General features: G+C 41.3%; 1 protein-coding gene across 3 annotated transcripts in view; it reads right to left on the bottom strand.

The window, feature by feature from the left end:
* Positions 1-26,482, bottom strand: part of msraa (methionine sulfoxide reductase Aa) — a 395,564-nt gene that overhangs the window by 77,305 nt on the left and 291,777 nt on the right. For all 3 annotated transcript variants that reach the window (XM_068024102.1, XM_068024103.1, XM_068024101.1), the window contains 2 exons: positions 20,145-20,249; positions 9,035-9,141 (listed from right to left, as the gene is read on the bottom strand). In XM_068024102.1, coding sequence (XP_067880203.1) covers positions 9,035-9,141; positions 20,145-20,249 — 212 coding nt within the window. The remainder of the gene's footprint in view (positions 1-9,034; positions 9,142-20,144; positions 20,250-26,482) is intronic.

Raw genomic sequence — 26,482 nt, 5'->3', positions numbered from 1 at the left:
CCCCACATCCTTTGATGCCTTTAATATCTAGAAATCTATCGATTTCTGTCTTGAATATACTCAATTACTGAGCCGCCACAGCCTTCTGGGGTAGAGAATTCCAAAGATTCACCACCCTCTGAGTGAAGAAATTCCTCCTCATCTCAGTCCTAAATGGCCTACCTCTTATTCTGAGATTGTGTCCCCTGGTTCTAGAGCCCCCCAGCCAGGGGATCAATATTGGCTAGGACACAGAGGATAACTCCTCTGCTCTTCTTCAAAATAGTGCTATGGGATCTTTTACATCCACCTGAGAGAGAAGACAGGGCCTCGGTTTAACATCTCATCCAAAAGACAGCACCTCCGCCAGTGTAGCACTCCTTCAGTACTGCACTGAAGTGTTAACCTTGCTTTTTGTACTCAAGCCCTAGAGTGGGACTTGAACCCAGAACCTTCTGACTCAGAGGCAAGATTGTTACCAACTAAGCCACAGCTAACACGTTTTTTTTTTGCCTGTTTTTGTGTTGTATGCCCTATGTAATTCTATGTAAACAAATAAATCCCAGCGATAGCAAGTATTTATCTCAAAAGAACAAGTGACACTAGGAAGGTGAATTGTGAGGCATTTGACAGCCTTCATCAGAGAGTCACATGACAGTGGTGGTGGGGGGAGGGGCAGGGTGGAGTGGTTGTGGGGGAAGAGGGGCTACCAGCAGACTGGATACAGGCTCATGAAGTTGAAATAGTTCATGATTATATGCATATGTCTGCATTTTCCCAGACCTAAATACATAACACTACATTTATCCACATTGAACAACATCTGTCACACACAGGCTCACATCCTTGTTATCCAAATCAGCTTTTACCCTACTTATGTGATCTAAATTCCCACCAACTGTGAACATTTTTGTGTCTTGTAAATGGTTCTGCTAATGTTCTCACTCAATTCATTTATGAAGATGGTGAACAGCAACTGTCCCAACATGGAGTCCTGTGGAGATTCCAATCATGTCCATGCAGATCTGCTCCCATAGTTGACAACCCAGTGCCTATAAGATTGCAACCAATTTCCGAAGCAGCATAATGTCTGACTACTAATCTCACACAATGAGATCTTATCCAACAGGCTTTTTTGTTTGGTGAAGCAAGACCTCTGTTGGAATCCTCCAATAACTACCGACCTCGCCAGCTGATCAAACAACAGATGTCTTAGCACATTTTTCCTACAATTTGTATCAATTGCAGTGCGCTTAATTGTTTTAGGTCAGGAGAAATTTCCCATTTTTGTCCTAAATTGGCCAGTTTTTTGCCTCCCCCAGGAGATTGCAGGGCTAGGGTGGTGCAGGCCAATAGTGTGCAAGGCTTTATCACATCCTGATGAAGTAAGCTGAAAGAACAAGATGGTCTTCTCCCAGCCTTTTCTTTATGTGCGTATTTATACTATCAGTTTGATTGCAGAAGAGATGTGCACGGTTTTCTTTTGATTGTTGGCTTGGACACGAGGAAGGATGGAGACAGGGGGAATGAGTTCAGTAAGAAGTGGAAACAATATGTATGAGTGATGGCCTTTTTGCACCCTGAATACATAAAGCAGATAAAAAAAGAACAATTTGCATAGATATACTAGGAAATAATAAAGATTTAAAATTTAGAATATGAGACAGATCTAAGGAGATATACAGTCAAAAATGGCTTTGCTATTTGTCCTTAACTTCTGTGTTTCAAAATGGCTAGTCAAGTGGGTGGTAAATACTGAACAGAGCATTCTTTTTGCATATCACTGGGAACCACAAGTCAGAGCCCTCCGAAAACTAGCAAGTCATTCTATCATCATGTCATTATTGGTTTCTACAGAGGGAAATCCACAGACTTCTCACTAGGAAAGAGAGATCTTCTAATCCTTTGAATCAGAATCCAACCTTTGTGCCAGTCAGCCCTTCAAGCCCGCTCCACCATTCAATGAGATCATGGCTGATCTTCTACTTCAACACCATTTTCCTGCACTATCCCTGTAACTCTTGATGTTTTTAATCCCTATCTCAAACTGTCCTTTCTCAACACCCTTCCCTCCCTCCCAATACTCTACCTCTCTCTCAGCTTTCATGTTTCTCTCTCTTTTAATCCTCTCCCTCATTCAACTCATTTGCTCTCTTTCTCTCAACCTGCTCACTCTCTCAATCCCTCCATTCAACCCTTTTCTGAAACCCCTTCTCCCTCAAACTACACTCTCAAACATTTCACTCATAAAGCCTCCTCTCTGAACCCTGTACACTCTCTGTGTCCCTCCCTCTCAGCCTCCATTTTTTTTCAACACCCTCTCTATTCTCCTCCCCTCCCTTCCTCTGCTTTCAAACTTCCACAGACTTTTTCAAAAGAATCAAATTAGAATTAAAGCTAGGGAAAAAGGTGAAAGAACTTGAATTTATAAAACACCTTTCAGAATCCTAGGATGTCCCAAAGTTCTTTACAGCCAAGTCATAGCAAAGCCATTTTTGAAGTGTAGTCACTGTCGTAATGTAGAGAAATGAAGCAGGCAATTTGCAGAAGACAAGGTTCCATAACAGCAATAAGATAAATGACCTGATAATCTGTTTTAGTGAAGTTGGTTGAGGACACCTGCAGAACTCATCTGCTCTTCTTTGATTAGTTATTTTGCGTCCTTGTGAGAAGGTTTAGCATCTCATCTGAAATACAGCACCTGCAATGGTGCAGCACTCCCTCAGTACTGCAATGGAGTGTCAGCCTAAATTATGTGCCCAAGTCCTTGAGTGGGGATTGATCGCATGACATTCTGACTCAGAAGCAAGTGTGCTACCACTGCGCCAAGACTGACATCTTAAGTAAGGACATAAACAGCCTATCCACCTTTCTCTCTATTTGTGTCTTTCTCTCTGTCTTCCTCTCTCCCTTGTTTGATACACTATAGTCTGTCTCACAGATGTACACCATTAGTATTAACCTTTTCTAGCCATCAATAAGGGAATTAGTTGTCTTCAAGATTCAACTTTTTTGTTTTAAATTGAACATTAGAATGAAAAAGATCAGAGACCGGGATTTTAACCAGGCAACAGGGGTCTCGACCCCTGGCTAATGCACCAGCGAGAACACCGTATCGCCCCTTCAGTGGGAGCCCCGCAGAATCAAGTGTCAATTAGGCACTTAACTGGACAGTGTTCCACAGGATCAAGGACCCCAGCAATGGAAATCCTGCCCTCTAAGATTTACTGGCCAATCAGAGGCCGGCAGCTCTTTAAACTGAGCAGCCCCACCATGGAGGCGGTGGCTTCTGCCAGTGGAGCACCCACCCGAGGCCCAAGAGTGGTGCAGCACCAGGCCTCAGGTAAGTCAAGGAGGGAGGGAGGGAGGGGTCTCACAAGGTGGGGTCGTGGGGAAGGGGGTGTAGTGGGGTTGGCAGCAAGGGCAGGGGGGTGGCTTTCCGCCCCCCCCCCCCCCCTTCCTGATGCCAGGACCCTTGCTCAGGCACTAAATGCCTTTTAACGAGGCACCCCCCAACCCGGAGCCAGCAAGCAACCCGCACGGTTTTTCCTGCTGTCTTCCCTGAGTGACGACATGCCTGCCTGCTGCTGGGCTAATTGTGGCAGCGGCGGGATGTGGCCCATAACTGGGCATTAATTGCCACTGAAGGGTCTCAATTGGCGGCAGGGCAGGTAGGCCCTCTCCCTGCCACCCTCCCACCCAATTATATGCTCTCCCTGTCTCCAAACCCAGTAGAAGGGAGAGAGCATAAAATTCCCCCCAAGACTCTCATTTTTACCCACTACCTTTCAACTTAATACATTTTCATAAAACACAAAAGTTACAACAGGTAAATAATTGGTACAGTACTTTACTCCTTCACACTGACACAGCCACTTTAAAGAAAACCAAATTAAGCTTTTGAAATTTCTCCTCTAGTTTTCAATATTTCATCAAGAAAAAAAACTACAAGTAGAAAGTGCTAGGAGCTCAAGAAAGATGTTGCATTCGCACAGCTATCTGAACAACATTGGGACATGCTGGAAAATTATGTGAAATGCATATGTTCAGACTGCATAATCCAAATTCAGCTCAAGTCGTCACAAGTTTGGGCAATAGTATCAACTCTAAAGCAAGGCTTTTGAGAAAGGCTGAAACATTCAAGTAAAAACTTTAATGATGGAATTAAAAGACAAGAAATATATTTCAATGGATACATTTAATCATGTAAAATATGCATTTTCCGATTTTTTATATTTAAACACTTATTTTGGACAATTTCAGTTATTGAGAAAAAAATGGCGAATGAAAAGTTTTTTAGAAAACATTTTGGAAAATATGTGGGAGCCTGGAGGCTAGACTGTTCAATCAAGATAATTAACTCACATAGGAAAAACGCATAATAAATGTGGACAAAGGGATTTATAATAGGAAAAAGCGGAAACAAAAATGTGAGAAGAAATCAATTGGTGCAGACAGAAATTGTGTGCAGATGGAAGATTTTTAATTAGATATAAGCAGATACTAAGCTTGGAATTTCCTCATAGCTGCTCCTACCTTGGCAGAAGAGTGGGGGAGCAGCTCTGAGGAAATCTCCAGCCCATATATCCAAAAGACATCTGCTATAAAACAGACTAAAAGAAAAGTGATTAAAAAAAACAGATCTGTACTTTGTTTACAACTGAAAGTCAAAAACAGGTTTCAAAAGTTCCATTACTCAGGATTTCTGCTCAAAGATGAGGATTAATTACTCAGCCATTCCTAACAAAATCTAACAAAAGGTTACAAAGTAAACATTGAAGCTACGATTACACAGTTTAGAAAATAGCACATTCTAGAAAATCTGCAATTTGCCACTGCTGGTTTGATGCTTCAATCCATTTCAATGTAAAAGCAGAATCAGGTATGGAATAAACAGGTTTAAAATTAACTGTACTCAAAAAGTCCATTAGCCTTTATTAAACTTTCTTCCCAGTTGAAGTCCAGAAATACAATAAAGTGCAATTTCCAACTGATTTAGTTGCACTTCTTCATAAGCTGCCATACAAAAATTGTTCTACTCATTAAAGCAGATTCACTTAACAGTTTTGAAACTCTGAACAATATATTCGCTCTTAAAGAATTATTACTGTGCAGCTTTATAATATTTAGTATCAATTAAAGTCAACAGTAACAGAATATATTATATGCAGGTACAGAAAAACAGGTAGGCAATACGTGTGCATCGAATGAATTGTGGTCTGCCTGAGAAACCTACTGCATATTACATTAAAATTGGTAGCTGCATGATGAAGATGTCCGTACCTTAATCGCAAAATGCTTCCATATCCAGCAGACAATTCATCAAAATTTCATTAACTATAACCACGGTAAGGTTAAAAATATTTTAACAAAAGATTCAGGAACATGATTCAGTCACATAACCAGACCAAAAGATCAGCAAGTAGACTAGGCACCACCAGTCAAACATGTACATCTTCAGGGGTCTGTTAGCTCACTAACATCCTTTTGATCATATCTACCTGTTATACGTTTCAATTAATTCCCCCTTATTAAAATACATTTTTCTTTTACAAATAGGTTTCATGTCCAAAAAGGGAGAAACAGGATTTATGCCGGTAACAGCACAACCCCCCAAAAAAGGAAAACTGCTGGAAGGAATTTTAATCTATGGTTTTTAAAGATGCATTTTCTCTCTATAGCATTTGTGCAGTTCAGTTTTGTGTACACACCAGAATTACTGCTCACAACAGAAACGCAATGCATACGATGCAGCAGATGGAACACATGACTACAGAAACTGAACTAAACATTATTGGAATAAAGCATTGTCTTAGTCCATCCCTTTCCCTGCTCAAATCTGAGGACAAAGCTAATGACATTGGCCTTAGGGTCCCTTGGTTATACAGCCATGATGCACACAGCTGGCAGTTATTCAGAGCTGCTTAACCTCGTCGCCTCCAACATCTCCTTGCTATAGCCAAGGCCAACAGCTGATTTCCAAACAGCTGCGTGACAATATGCACCTGACCTCTGACCTCACTTGCTTTCCTCAGAAAATCAAAGGGCAAAACAGAGTCTGTTGCCGTGGTAATAGATCTGTAGTGCACTGCACAGATGTCACACAAGTAATGGTGGAGACCAGAAGAATGACAGAAATTAAACCACCAGAGGGAGCTTTAGTACAGTTTTCCAGTAGCCATTCTGGCTGCTAGGCTATAAGTATTTGCAGGCCAGCTGATGTTTTGTTAAATGAAAAATATTCATTATTAATTAAAGTAATTCTTCGATAAATTTTCAAAGTTTGTGTGTAAACAACTAACTGCTCTAATATAAAAAATCATAATGATTCAACATGGACTTTAAAGTAATTCATTCAGTTACTTATTTGTACAATTGTTTATCAGTAATTTTGTCAGGACAATTCTAAATGTAAACCTATTTATTTACTACTGATTGCAATAAAACAACTACATCATCCCATAAAAATATTACAAAATATATGTTTTTTTTAAAGCAAGAACATGCCCATTGGTTATTGACACATGGCCCTACTGTTCTCTTCAGTACCCTGGTCCACACCCTCCAGCTTTTAGCTTAAATAAAATTCTAACTTATTTGTTCACTAGTCACACTGTACTGTAATGTTGCAAACTGCATTCAAGATTGCACAAGAAGATGATGTATCTTACACAGTCTTAGATTGATTTTATTGTACAGCTGTCAGTTCAGTACCACAATAACTAGAACCCCTAAATGTTCCACACGTCTAATTCTCTGCTCCAATGAAGAAGCAAAGTTTAATACTATCAAAATTCTGAATTTCTCAGGGTTCACTCGTATATCACCAGTGCTGTTAAGTGGGTTACATGCAATAATCACACAGGTGCACAGGATAACATAAGAACAATTTTCCAAATTTTACCTACAAAGATCCTGAACATTCTTCGGTTACTACTAGAACCTTCTGCAATAGCCTAAAATCCTCTCACTGAGAAGAGTAATTCAAATGGTTTTATTCTAATTAATGACTTCCAGCTTTCGAAATCTGAATGAACTTCTTGACACTTCTTGACAAAATCTGAATGAACTTCTACAAATCTCTGAAGGAGTCAGAAAGAATTAGAATAACTTGTAATGCCAAAAAAATAGTAATAATGGATGACCACCTGCACTACAATAACAACTTGTGCCATAGAACTGAGCAAAGGTAGGTCAATATGCAATTGAGGCCTTTGATAGGACCTCTCATCCCAATGCCCAAATACAGTGAAGGTGGACTCTATTGTTTTTTTCAATCACAATTTCAGTTGCTGTCCAAGGCACTACCCTTAGTTCTTTGATATTTTACCGTTTTCACTACCAATGCTTAAACAGCAGCAGAGAACTCCCTACTAACACTGGCATGAACTGAAGGAGGGGAATACTTAATGACTGCCATGTGTTTGAGAACCTTGTGAAGGGATCCACCATCAGTAAAAGGCATCCTGCATTAGTTTTAAATATTCTGAATCTAGTATGAATGCACAGTCTTTAGCAATTCAAATTTCAAAAACTGTAAGAACAACTTAAGACATAAAACTCAAGGCTTTAATTATGAAAAGATTGTAATCTTATTCATTTTGTTCTGCTGCAAAGATTCTTACAGCAGCATTCAAAGGGTTAAGTGCCATAATGCACACGTCACTGCAGTACATTTCATGCAGTGTCAGCTACAAATAACAGACAGTAGCAGCGCAGGATGTGCTAATACTCTTACGAGACCTATAACAATGATGGTGACAGCATAATACAACTCCTAATCTAGAGACACTTATTTTCAAACTGCCTCACCTGCTTTCAACAGACATACTGGCTTTAATCGGTAGGAACTGAAACCGGTAGCTATTCCGTCATTAATTTTACCACTTACTGATTACCCCAAAGAGCTTTCCAATTTTTTTTATATATAGCTAATATAAGAACTAAAGAGAAATCTAATAAAAAAAGTGAAACCTAGAGTTTGAAAGGTTGGTATCAATACCTGTCCAAGCCCGCCTACAGTATGACATGGCATGTCACTGAGCAAGTTTTCAAAGCTAGTAAAAGCTGCCGTTTAACATTTTTTTTTATTATTTATTCTCAGGATCTGGGTATTGCTGACCTGATTTGTATTAAAAACTGGATAGGCAATAAATGCCACAGAGTGGGCTTGCTGGGCCATTTCAGAGGTCAGTTTAGTGCCAAGCATGCTGGGGTGGGTCTGGAGTCACCATTCCTCAAAGGACATTAAATGAACCAGTCGATTTTTACGATAATCCAGCAGCTTCGTGGCTTTTTATTTTTTGAAACAGAATTCAAATTTTCAAACTGCCAAGGTGGTATTTTAACGATATTCTTTGACTGTTTTCTGAGAATGGGGCGATGAGGGGGGGGGGGGGGGGGAATCAGGTTGCAGAACGTTATTTATTTTTAAATAAATGTAATTTTGTTCAATTCAGGTCAAACAATTTGACCTAACCATTACAGCAGCAATATACAATCCAAATATTAAACTTTCATTGTTCTCTGGTGTTACAGCTGAGGGAATATTTTGGATATACCAGCTTAGATTATTTTGTATAATGTGAATTATTAATAGAAAGTTCTGCTCTATGGTGCCACATCTGCTGCATTTTATTAACGTATGAGGGGCAGCCTCATTTGTCTGTCTAAAACAAGACAATATGGAGGCAGTAAGGAAACAGGAATTGAGATTTCAAAGCCCTTTTGGAAAATCTAGACCAGTCTTCATGTTTCTCAAACATTTGTTCATAATTACAAAATATATTTTATTGAAATGGGCGAGAGCTAATTATGTATAAAACTTCATTAATGGGCACTAACATCTCAGATTATAAAACTTGCTGACATCAATTATACAATGAGGAGAGCGGCTGTTAATTTCAGCTCTACGTTAATAATTCTACCCCTGCAGCCAGATGACTTCAAGAGCATTGAAACCCTTTTGTGCTGCTTAAAAAGAAGCTTGTGGCTCATGTCTGGCTGCAAAACAGTTAAAGAAAATAATCTCCCTCTAAACATTTATGCACAGTACCTCCTGATAGGCCTCTTTGGATTTCAGAGCTGCAGCCATCTGCTCCTGTGTGTATGGGTAAATGACCGAACGGTACTGTGTGCCAATATCATTTCCTTGTCGCATACCTGCACATCAGAAAGAGAAGGTTGATACATTTACAGATCTCAATATGTAGTGTAGGGTTACAATAAGTCTTTTCCAGTTCATAATACATGCTCAGTGGATGGAAAGGATCGGCGATGAATGAGGCGTGCCTGTTGTTGAGTGTATTTGATTAAAGCAGTACTGCTAATTATGAAATATTAATGAAAAACATGGTTTTTAGTGTTTACCACCACAGAATGCAAATTTAGGGTGTTTAGTTAGAGAAATCTATGACAACATAAAGGAAATTCCTCTTTTAATAAAAAGAACTTGGGGGTGGGAGGGCAATGCTCATTATTCTACCATAACTAATGACCTGCTATGAAAACTGCATTCTCAGTAATCGCACATTTCAAAGCCACACATTGCCAACATTTTTTTTGAATGTTGTTAATTAGGAACAAAAAGAGCAATTCACCTATCCTATTTTTCAATAAAGGAGGAATTTTGGGCCCGTAAGTCTATTTTGGATAATTACATTGTCCTTTATAAGGCTACACAGAGAACTATATTCAAGCTGGTTTTTTTAAGGTGTCAAATTTGAATCGTTTGCACATCTCCCCAAGATGATTCAGGGTTTAATTTGTCTTGAGGAATGCAAATACAATGCTAATGCTCAGTCAAAGCTATCGGTCGAGAAAACAATTTTCCAGCACTGGTGCTGGTTTGAAACTGGTACCTGCTCCAACTGATGTGGATCAGTTATATTGCCAGCCTCGAGTCATGCCCCGGCCAGACAAAGTGCTGCATGGCACACGTGTACTTGAATCCATGTTCATTGGAGTCAAAATCCCAGTTAATCCTAATATTAGTGAAGTACTAACAGTGTATTTGGCTCTTTGCCAACATTAGATAGTTTGATAAGTTTCTAAACAGTCCAGCAAACTGAGAACGTTTGTAAAGTTTGCTTTACACAGTCGCAGTCACACTACAGGAGTGGAAATCTGAAGTAATACCCCAAGCCCTCATGCTTTGCCAAAATTCAATTTCATTGATTTCACCCTTCAGTTAAGCTATACAAGCAGAATCAAATCTGCTTCATATCGATGTAAACAGTATAGTGTAACAGATTTGCAGTATTTTGCTTTTGTGTAAATGTAACTGGCCTGTTGGTTTCAAAACATTCATTGCCAAACATTCCCCTCTCCAGCATGGGTGATACAACAGTCTGAGCTGTGGTCTTCTCCCTGGCTTCTGCTTATAGCACTCAATGGACAATCAAACAAGGTGAGAGTAGAGCAACAATCGGACTAATTTACATGCTATCAGATGTCAAATGTAAACACCAATACAGTTGAAAGTTCAATGTTAAAGGATTAACTTTATTTCAATTGTTCTTCATTTACATTGTCAAAGTATTTTTACTGAAAAATGTCTGCACATATCTAGAATTTGGATTATCTGCAAGTTTGTCAATAAAGGGCAGAGTTCTATACTATCCCACACAATGCCTTGATTCATTGTGTGCTTCAGTGTAGGTAATGTGCAGCCTGTGCCACACATGAATTAAACACCACTCTGTAAAATACTGTGTGGCAAGCTGACTAGAGAAGGTGAATGTGAAAGATAATTAAAATGAACTGGTACATGGGAGCAGGATCAACAATGTCCCAACTCTGCTTTCTAAGATAAACGATTTGTCATGGATTCAAACTGAACCCATAATGGTACAGAAGGGATATATCAGAATAATACCAGGGATATGGGACTTCAGTTATGTGAAGAGACTAGAGAAGCTGGGATTGTTTCCTTAGAGCAGAGAAAGTTTAAGTGAGATTTAAATCATGAGGGGCTATATAAACATACAAACAATGATGGACAGGAAAAAATCCGCTGGTCTTCCAGCCTGCTAACAAGATATGGAGAGTAAGGTATCCAGAGGACACAGATATAAGATAATTAGTAAAAGAACCAAAGGGGAGAGGAGGAGAATTTTTTAATGCAGCACGCTGTTATGACCTGGAATGCATTGCCTGCATGGGTGGTAGAAGCAGATAGTAGCTTTCAAAACACAACTGAATAAATACTTGAAAAAGGAAAAAAATTGCAGTTATGAGGAAGGGCGTGGAAATGTGAAGTATACTTGTACATTGCTTTCAAAAATGAGTGTGTTAGAAACAATCAAGTAGTCACATCAATCTTGGCAAACAAAAAAAGTGTTTCCATTATGGAGGCTCCACATTGAAGTTTATAAAACACATGAACAGAACACATAGTTCTCACCTGGTCTAGCCTTGAGAGAGAACAGTTTGATGACAGCTAGTGAATGATGGAGGTGAAGTATAATAATGTGCTTACGAAGTTATTGAGGTGGCATTCAGAGACACATGGGTGTACAAACAGATGTAAAGACAAAGGATGGGAGGAAGGATTAATGGCATATTTAAAACTTACTGGCAGCACTATTGCCAGTTTGCTCTTACTGGTAAAATGGTGATAGCAAACAAATATTGCTTGTATATCAGCTGTTCCCTTCACAGCTTAACAGACAACTGCACACAGCTAAAGGTTGTGATGTAGTCTAAGAAATAAAAATGACAAAACATGGAGTAAGAACAGAATTTACGACAGAAAATCTCAAACAGAATAACTGAACTGTCACACACACCATAATGCAGTCTTTCCTGCCAACATTCATTAGTGATCTGGGGACAGAGAACAGTTTACTGCAGATTTTATGCTGCATTTAATAAAGAACATAACATTACCTCACCCCCAACTCTCTCCAATTTGCATATACATAGAATAACAGGTATCAGTCTATATCTTAGCAACAATCCTTTGCTGCTGACTAAAACAAACAAGTAAGCTATTGTTGTTACATATTTCTGTGTGCAACAGGGCTTTCCTGTTCATTTCAGTTAGCATTAAAGATTTTTTTAAATACTCAAAATGTACCAAATAATATTACTCACTAAAACTGTGAATACATACGGTCAAATGACTGTTGGGGATGCAAGCAGCCTCAAGTTGGGTTTGAACTAGTGCAGAAACCAAGGATAATGCCCAGAGAGGAAGGACTTTCTGTGCAGTGGGGGAAGGGATGATTTGTGCAGAGACTGAATACAGTTTTCTTTCACCTCTGACATCAAATCCAACTCAGACCAATGAAATGAAAGTCTCTTCTTTCTGCCACATTGAATTATTTGGGCTGACTCAACTCAGTTTCTAGTAGGAACTGTGCTTCCTGAAGGCAGCAAAAAACGGTTTATAAATGACAATAACTCGACAATCTTACTCAGAAGACTACAAAGATAGCTGGCGTGACAAGCGGGAAGACTCAGGCGATGCAACGGGGCAAATTATTGCATCCAATTAGAAGGAACTTATTTCCACATCTTTCCTGCTCTGTAACTAACCTAAGTTCTCAATGCCGACAATGAGTGCAAAAGCTTGAGAAGAGTGCTCCATTCAGCACACATCCTTCAATTTGACGAGTGCAAAAATCCAATTCAAAAGTATAGAAATAAATAAGTATGCTTGGAGGACAAACAATGACACAACATCCTAGCACAAAGAAAATTCATGTAGGATTTGCTGGGCTCTGGATTGCCAATTATTCTTTACTACCGACAGTGCCCATTGCTGTTCTGCTTGGTTTCAACTAACTCCTATCTAATTACAGTAAGCAGTTTTCAAGCTAACTGACCTGGACAAATTGCAATGCTGAGAGTATCCAAGGGGGCAAGTGCATCTCAGCAGCTTCTTCCTATTGGGATAGATTTGCAAACTGTAAAAATAAGTGTACAGCTCTCCATTTGCAGACTTAGCCCATCTCAATCCAAAGCAGCAAAACTCTTCCTCACTGAGAAAACTAACACTATCAAGTTAATATGTAAACTTCTTGATCTGAAACTCAAGAATGATGTGCAGATTATAAACAGTGCTATCTGCAAATAAATGATTCTTATTCCCTAAAGAATGCTATCTAGTGTTTGGGGTTATATTACACTTTGCAAGTCAGTCTGATAGCTCCACATAGAAATAAAGCAGTTTATGCCAAATTCCATTTGCCTTGTTAGTTTAAAATGTAAACTTCCTGATTTGGACCTTAAAGCTAGACCAGAGAAAAAGGAGCAACTCTGACAAGAGTCAGTGCTTCTTAAACATTTTTTTTTTGTATTTATTCTATGCCTGCTGAGATTGTGGCTGGCCTACCGGACACAGGCAAAATTCAAGTTACAGTGGTCCAGTTACGTAGCAATTACTACGATGCATATATCCTGGTAGTAAACAGGTAATAGGGAGGAAAGAAAAAGAGGGAACCCAGAGTTAAGGTGAGAGATCCCATGGTGGGCTAAAGTTGGCGTAGGTAGGGTGAAGTTGGCATGGCGCATTGACGAAGCGTTGTTCAAGTTCAGAGGCAGATATGGTGGGCAAATGAAGACCAGAAGCTATTTAGAGACTTTAATTCTGGACTCCCTCCTATTGTCTCCTCTCCAATCCCTGGTTACTGCCATTTACCATTTACTAATAATTGCTACATAACCAGGCCTATGTAACTTAAGTTTTCCCTGTGTCCATTTGCATGCATATTTTGGCTACTGCTCCAGACCCAAGCCCAGAACTTCTATTTCCATTTGTTTTTCTACCCTTTTTCTACTTTTCTTTTACGCTCCTGCTGTCATCCCAGGTTTGAGTCCCTCTTCTTTTAATGCCCGCTGAGAGCTAATCATGCCAATCTCCTGCCCATTTAACTCACCCCTCCTATGGCTGACCCTGTGGAATCTCCCTCCAGAATGTCCATCACTTATGAACAAGGCCCTTACCATCCATGAGCTTATTGGGGATGATAACATAGATATCATGGACCTGACAAGAACCTGGCTGAGGGTGATTACAGCTTCCCGCTAAAATGAAGCCTCCCCAGCAGGCTATGCCTTCCACCACTTGCCCTACCAGACCATTTTTGTGGTGTTGTGGCTCTTATAACCAAATCATAGCTTGGACTATTCGCCTACTGCTCTGGCACTTTCTCCTCCTTTGAGCATCTCGCCTTGCTTCACCCCTCACTTTTCATTTAAATTCCTTGTTCTCTACCACCCTCCCAAGCACCATAAAAATGTTCTCACTGAGTTATATTGACAGTTTTCCTCCTTCACTCTCTGCAATGAGCAACCTCTTATGCCTCAATACAGAAAATACTGGAAGTATTCAGCAGATCTGGCAGCATCTGCAGAGAGAGAAACAAAGTTAATGTTTCAGGTCTGTGACCTTTCGTCCCGGCCCATTGAAGAAGGCTTGGGAAACGGGAGATCTGGCAAAGTGGCAGGGGAAGAGGTCGGGAGGGGAGCCCAACATCTTCCTCCCGCCACGACATATTACCAGCAGCCACTCGGCTTCTGACCACATTACAGCCTTGGCCCAAACATGAACAAAAGAACTGAACTCAAGAGGTGAGGTGAGAGTGAATGCCCTTGACATCAAGGCAGCAGGCGACCTAGCCAAACTGAAATCAATGGGAATCAAGGGAAAATTCTCCACTGGTTGGAATCTTATCCAGCACAAAGGAAGATGATTATGGTTGTTGGAGGTCAATCATCCCAGTCCCAGGACATCACTGCAGGAGTTCCTCAGGGTAGTGTCCTAGGCCCAACCATCTTCAGCTGCTTCATCAGTGACCTTCCCTCCATTATAAGGTCAGAAGTGGGGATGTTCGCTGATGATTGCACAATGTTCAGCACCATTCACGACTCCTCAGATACTGAAGCAGTCCGTGTAGAAATGCAGCAAGACCTGGACAACATTCAGGCTTGGGCTGATAAGTAGCAAGTAACATTCACACCACATAAGTGCCAGGCAATGACAATCTCCAATAAGAGAGAATCTAACCATCTCCCCTTGACATTCAACAGCATTAACATCACTGAATCTCCCACCATCAACATCCTGATGATTACCATTGACCAAAAACTGAACTGGACTAGCCACATAAATACTGTGGCTACAATAAAAGGTCAGAGGCTAGGAACTCTGTGACGAGTAACCCACCACCCGACTGCCCAAAGCCTGTCCACAAGGTATAAGTCAGGTGTGTGATGGAATACTCTCCACTTGCCTGGATGGGTGCAGTTCCAACGACACTTAGGAAGCTCGACACCATCCAGGACAAAGCAGACCGTTTGATTGGCATCCATCCATCACCTTCAACATTCACTCCCTCCACCACCGATGCACAGTGGCAGCGGTGTGTACCATCTACAAGATGCACTGCAGCAACTCACCACACCTCCTTCAACAGCGCTTTTCAAACCTCTATCACTTCGAAGGACAAGGGCAGCAGATGCATGGGAACACCACCACTTACAAGCTCCCCTCCAAATCACACACCATCCTGACTATGAACTATATTGCCATTCCTTCACTGTCACTGGATCAAAATCCTGGAACTCCCTCCCAGACAGCACTGTGGGTGTACCCACACCAGATGGACTGCAGCGGTTCAAGAAGGCAGCTCACCACCACCTTCTCAAGGGCAATTAGGGATAGGCAAGAAACGTTGGCCTTGCCAGAGACGATCACATCCCATGAAAGAATTTTAAAAAAGGAACCCTAGGGGTGTGGACGCCCACCAGGTGGCCAACTGAGCCACTTAATGTCCAATAAAGGGCCATTTGCCCACATCAGGAAGGTCTGCCACCAAGCGGGGAGACAGCCTGGTAAACCCTGGCAGCCTCCCAGGAGGTTCTGGGAGGGGGAGGGGGGAGCGAGCCTCCTTTATAGGCACTCCATGGCTAACAAGGGGCTGTCCCTGCATCAACAGAACCCGCCAATGCACCACAACATTCCCACCCCCAATCGCTGGGCCTTCCTGCCTGACCCCGGCTTCTTCCCCAAAACCTACCTGCTCTTCGAGGATGTCTCATCCTGGAGCTGCAGCATCAGCAGTGGCCACCACTAGATGTGGTGCTGTGGAGCAGCTTTCCCTTTAATTGGACCATGGTAGCCTGTTAATTGGCCATGGCCGGCAATATGCCGACCCAGAGTCCTGTCACTCACCAAAGCGGGGTCGCCTCCTATTTTCGCTCCTGGCAGTGGGACTTTCAGGTAAGCCAAAAAATTCAGCCTATTAACAGTTTCTATCTCCATGGATGCTGCTAGACCTGCTGTTTTTATTTCAGATTTCCAGCATCCACAGTATTTCGCTTTTGAACTTTTCATCCTCGGTAATTTCAACCTCCATCTCAATTCATCATGTTCTCTCTGCTCTGAGTTCACTTCCCTTTAATCCTCCCTACTCTCTCTGTCCTTATAAACTCCCAACCCATGTTCACGGCCATGCCCTTGACTTTGACAACCCAAGTGGCCTCAATACTCGCGTCATGTCAATCACAGATAAGGCTATTCCTGATCACTTCCTTGTATCACACTCCATCTATATCCCCCTTCCCCTTCCCAACCCTATTTCCTTCTGTGTCCACCCTTAGAAAAAACTCTTGCCCAATTCACTTACAACTGTACTTTCAGAATCCCAGCAGTCTGTCCTTTGGCCCTCCATTCACCACCATGTTTCTGCAGCTACCAATCTACTCAATCACACCCTCATTTGCTCCTTTGAACTCACAGTCCCAATTAAAACCATTATTCTCCCCTAGTACAGCTCTCATCTCCCCTCCATTAAGTCCAATGGACGCTGACTTGAACATATATGGCCAACAACTGGTTTATAGTTATTCACCGCCAGATCTGGCTGGACCAGATAAAGCACTGTCGGGCCCTGCTCTCATCTGTCCTTGACCTGTCTGTCCTTGCAAACTCCTGCTCCATCTCCAACTTCCCCTTCCGCTCTAAAGTCCTTGAACATGTTACCTCCCAAATCCATGCCCACACCTTTCCTCAAACTCCATGTTTGGATCTCTCCAATCAGGTTTCCACCCCCACCACAGTACTGAAACGGCTCTGATCAAAGTCACAAATGACATCCTATGTGACTGTGAAAAAGGTAAACTTTCACTCCTCGTCCTTCTCGACCTGTCTGCATCCTTTGACATGGTTGATCACACCATCCTCCTCCAATGCGATTTCCTGGTCATCCAGCTGGGTGAGACTGCACTTAAGTCTGGTTCCATTTTTATGTAACTAATGTAGCCAGAGAACCACCCACAATGGCTTCTCTTCCCACTCCCGCACAGTTATCTCTGGTCTCCCTCAATGATCTATCCTTGGCCCCCTCCTATTTTTCATTTACAGGTTGCCCTCAGCGACATCATTTGTCAACACAGTGCTAGTTTCTACATGTACACTGATAACACCCAATGCTCTCTCACCACCACCTCTCTTCGCCCCTCCACTTCTACCCTCTGTAAACTTGAGGTCATCCAAAATTATGCTGCCCCTATCCTAGATCCCACTAAATCCCATCACCCCCATGCTCGCTGACCTACACTGGCTCTGGGTTAAGCAACACCTGTATTTTAAAATTCTCATCCTTGTTTTCAAATCCCTCCATAGCCTCACCCCTCCCTATCTCTGTAATCTCCTCCAGCCCCATAACCCTTCAAAGTCTCTGCATGCCTCCAACTCTGGCCTCTTAAGCATCCCAGATTTTAATCACTTCACCATTGGTGGCCATGCCTTCAGTTGCCTAGGCCCTAAGCTCTGGAATACTCTCCCTACACCTCTCCATCTCGCCACCTCACTTTCCTCCTTTATGACGCTTCTTAAAAGCTCTCTCTTTGACCAAGCTTTTGGTCATCTGCCCTAATATCTCACATGGCTCCACGCCAAATTTTATTTGCTAACACTCCTGTGAAGTACCTTGGATGCTATAAATTAAGGGCGCTATACAAATATAAGCTGCTGTTGTTGTTAAGTCACTGATGTCGCCTGAACAAAGTCTGTGACATAAAAGATGAGGGTCACAGCGAATTTGACAGCCACAATTTGCTCATATCTTGGTTCAAGGCTTGTGATGTGGCCACAGCAGCTGACAGCTCAGTGACAGCTTTCTTTGTGAAACAAAGGCCCCTTGCTCCTTAGTGAAGTTCAGGTCAGAGATGTGTTCCCTGACGATGCACTATGGTACAGCCTTCTGCACAGCATCCTCCTCCTCTCTCTTCTCCCTGCTGCTCCCCTTCTCTCTTGTCTTCTTGGTGGCTCTCCCTCCTCCTCCAGACCCAAAGGCAGCTCCACTGGGCTACTCATGACTGCAGTGAAACTATTCTGAAAGCACCCAAAAGAAATGCAGCACCAGCAAACACTTGTCATTAGAAGTAGAATTAAGTTATTTGGTTGGTTGGCATCCTTCCATCTACGAAAGATAATGGACACGCAGCAAAGAATCCATTTAGTGTCTTCTCTTGGTACACCTTTGTTGATGGCTGTGAAGGCCAATCCTCGAGAGGCAGGTTCTGTCACAAGTACTGCACGTGAAGATTCCAAGCGACGCTGTGAGTTGTTGTTTTTGACACTGGCGCCTGTTGCCAAGCTGCTGTAGCAATTGGTCATCATGGTAGTGCACACCAGTCCATAGGATGTGTCAACATTTCCCTCTTTCACCAGCTAGTGATAGTCAAGTGTGATAGTCAACATTTAGGCCCTTCATGCCAAGCTTGCAAGCAGCCTTGAAGCAGAGCTTTGAGCGCCCCATTGGTTGTCTGGTCCCGGCTACCTCACCATATAGAAGGTCCTTGGGTATGCGACCGTCTTACATCCTGCGGACATGTCCGATCCACCGAAGCCGCCTCAGTTTGATTAGTGCCAACACACTAGGGAGCTCTGCCTTTGACAGGACTGCCACATTTGTGATTTTGTCCTGCTAGGATATACCCATAATGCACTGCATTCAGCGAAGATGGAAATTACTGAGCTTCTTTTCCTGGTAGCTGTAAATTGCCCATGTTTCACAGCCATACAGCAAGGTGCTGAGAACACAGGCCTTATAAACCATCAGCTCAGTCCTTGATGTTATTCCATGTGCATTTCGCAAGTCGGCCAAAGGTGGTAGCTGCTTTCCCTATGTGTGTATCGAGCTCTGCATCAAGGGACAGATTGTCTGTCATCGTGGACCCAAGGTAAGAGAATTTGCTAACAACTTCCAGCGGGGTGTGTGCAGGGATGGAGATGCAACACCTTGTTATATAGTCATATAAATTATATAAGTTACATAAATCAGAAAATAGGCCAAAAAGGTCGAGAGATTAAACAGCAGTATAAAAGGACAGACCAGCAACTAAGGTGTGTTGTGGCTGAGCCCTTTCTATAATGCAGCTGAAGGGATCCTCTTGCTTGTTGGTGTCACGAGTGCTGCACATGTTTACCACATGGTGAGACAAGCACCGGGGCATAAGAGTGCTAAGGGAGGTGTTTTAAAAGAGCACTATAAATAACAAAATGGGTTATGATCTGATACATTTCCACAATTCTATCTTTTAACATTTCAGTTTTGCAATATCACTTTTTTAATATAAAAGAAAATCTGGGAATTATTTGAAAACTGTAGAGGAAATCCGATGCTCAGTGATTAAACCTGGTCACATCATCCCTCGCCAATACTTACACACCCATCATTTATTTTATGGTACCAACCCAGTGGGGTCACAAGAAGTTTATGATATAGGAATCATTAGTAAAAGTGAAGGTTATTTGGACTTGATTTATGGCCTTTATAGACTGACAAAAGCAAGCACTGATCCTCATTATGAAAAAAGTCCTTTCCTATCATAATGCTCATCACTCTACTGTAGTTGGAAAGGTGAAATAAACTGTATTGCAGACTTGTACATGAACAATGTCAATGTTTCCTGTTCAGCCGAGGAGATAGTATCAATTCAAAGCGATGCTAACACCTCTGAGTTGAGCAGTCACAATATTTTTTCTGGTTCAATTGTCTCAATGTTTTAAAAAAGACTCCGCCTGTCCATTTTTTTCACGTTGCTTGGACCACATGTGGTTTCAAGGTTCATTTGAAACATGTTACTGAAACACTAATTACCACAGCAGTAATTAGGAATATAATGAGGAGCTGGTCTATTCATTACTGTACCTTGTGTTGGGTCGTGGCTCTCCCAGAAGACCTTGAGCAGTTTTTCAAAGTGGATTTTGTCTGGATTGTACACAACTCGCACTACTTCTGCGTGGCCAGTCATCCCTATAGAAAGACAACAAAATGCTAATTCAGGAGACTGCTGATAAGCCTATAGCTGCTGCTTGTTATTTTTGCTGCAATCTCAAATTAAAAACAACAGCACAGCAGATGAATAATCGTTGGCACATTATAATGGTCTCTGAAATAACGATTTGTTACTTTGTTTCAACCAAAGCAGTTTGTAATGTTTTAAGTAAGTTCATGGAATTAATTATTTTATGGACCAAGGTAAACGTGTTGTAAATTGCTTCCATAAGAAACCCAGCAATACAGTTCAAAGCAATTGTAATGAAATGTAAATGGTTGTTATTTTATGTTATAATTTTGTTTACAATTAGATAGAAAAGGTGTTGAGAATTTAGTACCCTCCCCAATAATGTACAATATTTTGCCCAATTGTTCATGCTTAGTATCTGTATATAGGAGAATTGCCAACAAGATAATCCATTGTTTACTTCGTATCTATTTCTCAGAAAACACTTCCATTCTCAGTGGATTAACATAATTAGGCAAAGAGACAGAGCTAGTTAGTTCTTGAAGGGGCAATGGGTGAGAACAGAATGAAGTAAAGAGATTAAACGGTTGGCATTTCAGTGATAGTTTTAATTGATAAAGTCTCAGAGAATAAAGAGAAGTTTTCTCTTTATTCAGAAATCAAATCTAAATTCACATTTTGAAATGTTAAAAATCCCTGTTCAGACTGAACTCCTAAATATTCCAAACAATGCATCAATTTACATAAGGTGAGATTGAGGGTTCAGTCCAAGATTAAAATGCATCCTTCAAAACAGTGGCAAGTGAGTTTATAAATCAGTTCCACCTGTTTGCACTGACCACCCAATTCTATCCCTTTGTCTGTACCTTGGACCGTAAACGTGAACCAGTTCATGTATGAACATCAGATCATAACCCAATACCTATGCTCTGTTGCAAAGTGGGTACGGAGGCAGGTGCAAAGTAGGTGATATTGATTCAGGATGTTGGAAACGCTTACAGAATTCTAAAATTACAAATGGAATTTTGTAACAGTTTCCAACATCCTGAATCAATATCACCTAAACCCAAGCCAACTTCAAACTGCTTATCAGGAGGCGGGAGATTTTACTAACAGTTAATGTTCCAATAAGTGCTTTGCACCTTTTACATGATTCATTTTAATTCGAAACAAATTTAAAGTCAGAGCTACAGTGCAAATGGAACTTTCCATTCGCATTAACTCAGTTCTTGCTAAAGGTGCCATTTGGCAGTATTCCCACCACAGTTCCAGGTCCTGGGAAGACACCAGATTGAATCTTTACTGCAGCTGTGAAGAGTGGATGCAGATTGCAGCTTGTAACTCTACAAAGGTAGCACGCAGTGAATTAAAGAAATGCAGGGAGCAGTACCATCATGGCTATTAGGCTGTGATTAAATTATTTCAGTTTAACATAGTATGCAATGAAGTTACACAATCTTTTACACTTAACAAGGCACATGTAGGAATAAACGGGCCTTTTTCCAAAAGGCAGGCAGTGACTAGTGGGGTACCGCAGGGATCGGTGCTAGGACCCCAGCTATTCACAATATATATTACATTTAGTTCCCTCATCTAAATCATTAATATCTCCAAATTTGCAGATGACACAAAACTGGGTGGGAGGGTGAGTTGTGAGGAGGATGCAGAGAGACATCAGGGTGATTTGGACAAGTTGAGTGAGTGGGCTAATGCATGGCAGATGCAGTATAATGTGGATAAATGTGAGGTTATCCACTTTGGTAACAAAAACAGGAAGGCAGATTATTATCTGAACTGCTGTAAACTGAGAGAGGGGAATATGCAACCAGACCTGGGTGTTCTCGTACACCAGTCGCTGAAGGTAAGCATGCAGGTCCAACAGGCAGTAAAAAAGGCAAATGGTATGTTGGCCTTCATTGTGAGACGATTCGAGTACAGGAGCAAGGATGTCTTGCTGCAATTATACAGGGCCTTGGTGGGGCCGCACCTGGAGTATTGTGTGCAGTTTTGGTCTCCTTATCTGAGGAAGGATGTTCTTGCTATAGACGGAGTGCAGCGAAGGTTTACCCGACTGATTCCTGAGATGGCAGGACTGATATATGAGGAGAGATTGAGTTGATTAGGATTATATTCGCTGGAGTTCAGAGGATTGAGGGGGATCTCATAGAAACCTATAAAATTCTAACAGGACTTGACAGGGTAGATGCAGGAAGGATGCTCCCGATGGTGGGGGAGTCCAGAACCAGGGGGTCATAGTCTAAGGATACGGGATAAACCTGTCAGGACTGAGATGAGGAGAAATTCCTTCACCCAGAGAGTGGTGAGCCTTTGGAATTCATTACCACAAAAAGCAGTTGAGGCCAAAACATTGTATGTTTTCAAGAAGGAGTTAGATATAGCTCTTGGGGCAAAATGGATCAAAGGAAAAGGGGGGAAAGCGGGAACAGGTTACTGAGTTGGATGATCAGCCACGAACATAATGAATGGTGGAGCAGGCTTGAAGGGCCGAATGGCCTACTCCTGCTCTTATTTTCTATATTTCTATGTTTAAGAAGAGCAGATTTAGATTGTGCTGCTATGCAGAAACTAATTTTTAGAGAAATACTGTTTCTTTTTTGTTTCAGAATAATCCTCCTCAAACCATCTACCTTGACCAGGAATATCCAGCCAACAGACCTTATGTTGACCCTTGTTTGGCCTCACCATTAGGCATTTTTGACAGAAGTGGCTTGGGATTCTCAAATGACCAATGTTCCCCCTCTCTGCCAGATATGATCTCAGTAAAAGCATGAATATCAATACAACGGAAGATTCAGAAAATTTAAGCAGTAGTAATTGAGCCAAAGAGTGACGATGACTAAAAGCACTATACACCAATGCACAATAATAAGGAAGCTCTAGTCCCGCTATTGTCCGGCGAGCCAAGAACTTTTCCTCACCCACTGCATCATTGTAAACAACAATTAATCAAACATTTCATGAAGCAGCTCAGCAACGATTAGAATCAACCCTCCGGTCTGTGCAATGTAAGTGTAATTACACTGAAGTGGAAAGTTTTGCAGTCCATGTACAAAATATACTGTTAATGACCGGATTATTACACCATTCTCCACCTCTACCAACCTTCCTGTGTTACTACTTACCAAAGCAGCTTAGTTTAATCTGACTGTTCACTGACCACACAAACTAGTAAGTGTAAATATTGTACTTCTAACCTTACTCACTTATCTATGGTCAATATAAAACATCGGAGTGTCCAGTAGCTATAATGCTGCAACACTGCACTCTGTCAGAGACCCAGGGTGAATTACAATAGAAAGATGTGTCAGTCATTCCCATTTACACCAAAACAGTATCTATATATAGATCATGTATATTATTACAGTTGCAACTTTTGGCTTGTAATTTCTGCTTATTACAGTTTTTTGGTCTACATTGTCAGAACTTCATCGACAAAGAGATTGCTTGAATGTTTTCCATGTTCTTCAATTCAGAGTTAAGGGAATGTTGAAGGGTAACAAAGAGTATTAATAGTTAGAGAATTTTTCTGAGGTAAGGGAATTGAGGAGGTCACCAATAGCACTGGTCTATTAACTTCCCCCTGGCCTGTCCAACCACAATGAGTTCTGTTGGTCCTCATTCTTGTGCTTCTCCCTCTCCATCATCTTTTTGTCTTTTCTTGTTGCTCTGCATCCTCCAACTCTAATAATCGCCACCATGGTCCTGCTCATGAGCTATTTTCCACCCTCAAGTTACCCACCACCCCAAAGTTCTTGTCCCATTTTCCATAAGTTCCTGTCTTCACATTCCCACCCTGAAGTATTTAAGTGTAAATTTTCTGCTTCTTAAGGTTAATGGCTTGAAAAAAATCATGGGCTATGAGTGCACAGTTTACCATTTTCTACACTGGAGTGTGCTGTGAGCACAGAAGCAAAAAATGTACTGCGCTACTAGTGAGCTTATCTACATAAACAGTTTTTAATAGACATAAATTTACATAAACAAACAAAAATTGCCTCTCAAAATGCTCAAGAGCTCATTATTTGTGCATTGTCCAAGTTTTCACACATGTATAACAATTCCATAAGTCTCAAAAACATTCAGAAGAGATATTTTTAAACTGAATGGTCAACAGCAATAAACAGCAATCCATGCTCTATTTACTATCAACAAAACAACTGCGATCACAGGCGCTTCTGTCCACATGTGCTCCTCTATACAGATGTTGCCTGCATATTGTTAACAAATTTAAATAACCTCCAATAAAACGTTTGACAATTCAACGTGCAGTACATTTCAAAGTCCTTTGGAAAAAGCAAAGAGATTCTCAAATTTTCACAGGATAAGGAGATACACACCTTTTTTTTGGATAGAAAGGGCATCTGGTGGGAATTAATGCAGGCGCATGTCTGAAGAAGCTTTCAATTCACAGATGAATATATTGTATATGGATTTTGATCCCACAGAAAGGAACTGCATCTAAGTGTTCCAGGAGAACTAATTTGGCTTGAGAGACAGAATTATAGTAGGTTCTCAAATGTTGGTAAGTATACTAACAAAGGGTCAAAAATCAAACTTTTCTAAGGGGCTTGACCTTCATTCTTTTTACTCTCATGTCCTATCAGTGAGTTTTAAATTCACCATTACAGCAAATAGCACTTGAGTACTTTAGTTGTTCTCCCAGCAATAAAAGTAAATGGAGCGCTCAAGTTAAAACCAGGCTGTGTCCCGCTGGACTTTCAGTTTAACTCTTCGTCTTGCAGCATCGTAAGGGTCATATTTAGGGTTGTTTTCTCAGCTTCATGTTTTTGGCACTGCCAGCTTTTTGTGATGATATTGGTTGGCTGTTATTAGTTTTCTAGATTGGCAGGTATGATACCGAAGTTCCCGCTGATTGAAGTGATTCAGAATGACATGAGACCTTACAAAATTGGGATTATAACTTTAACAGATATTGAGTTCTTGATATGGCACCTTACAGCACACAAGGTTATTTTGGATAGTGAGTTACAGAGGAATTCACAATCTTCCATAAAATGTAATACAATAAGTCAGATTTATCGCAAAACTGTCGGTAATAAATCACCTAAATTCATCCATTCTTCGACACCACATTTCATCAAGTCATGCTTAAGCAAAGGACAATTATGTCAAACTAGATTCTTTAGTAAATAAAAACAAGAAATGCTGGAAATACTCAGCAGGTCTGGCAGCATCTGTGGAGAGAGAAGCAGAGTTAACATTTCAGGTCAGTGACCCTTCTTCAGAAATGTGAAAGGTTTTAAGCAAGTAAAGCGGGGGTGGGGCAAGAGATAACAAAGGAGAAGGTGTAGATAGGACAAGGTCACAGAGAAAAACCGACCAGAAGGTCATGGAGCAAAGGCAAACAATATCTTAATGGTGTGTTGAAAGACAAAGCATTAGTACAGATAGGGTGTTAACGGACTGAAAACAGAACAGCCGCAAGTACAAACATGAAAAAAAAGTGGGTAAGCAAACTGAACAAACTCAGATGAAATAAAATAAACACAAAAAAAAATAACTAGAAACAAAAGTAAAATGGGGGGCCCATCATGCTCTGAAATTATTGAACTCAATGTTCAGTCCGGCAGGCTGTAGCGTACCTAATCGGTAAATGAGGTGCTGTTCCTCGAGCTTGCGTTGATGTTCACTGGAACACTGCAGCAAGCCCAGGATAGAGATGTGAGCATGAGGGCAGCGGGGAGTGTTGAAATGGCAAGCAACCGGAAGCTCGGGGTCCTGCTTGCGGACTGAGCGGAGGTGTTCCACAAAGCGGTCACCCAGTCTGTGTTTGGTCTCCCCAGTGTAGAGGAGACCACATTGTGAGCAGCGAATACAGTATACTACATTGAAAGTACAAGTAAATCGCTGCTTCACTTGAAAGGAGTGTTTGGGGCCTGGGATAGTGAGGAGAGAGGAGGTAAATGGGCAGGTATTACACCTCCTGCGATTGCAGGGGAAGGTGCCATGGGAAGGGGACGAGGTGGTGGGGGTAATGGAGGAGTGGACCAGGGTGTCGCGGGGAGATTTAGTTTCTGGTTAAGGCTAAAAATATCAAATTTACACTCAAAAGACTGCAAAATAATGCTAACTTTAGCTCTGGGGTAACAGCTACCATTTCTTCAGTGATCCCAGCTTCAGATCTGCAGTCATCAATTTCATTTAGATTTTAAATAATTCCATCAACCAAAGTAACAATGCAGACAATGCAAAGCAACAG

Source organism: Heterodontus francisci, chromosome 3 (assembly GCF_036365525.1).
Source record: "Heterodontus francisci isolate sHetFra1 chromosome 3, sHetFra1.hap1, whole genome shotgun sequence".
Taxonomy (NCBI): Eukaryota; Metazoa; Chordata; class Chondrichthyes; order Heterodontiformes; family Heterodontidae; genus Heterodontus; species Heterodontus francisci.
Note: the sequence above shows the minus strand (reverse complement) of the source record. Positions and strands in the feature narration are given on the sequence as shown.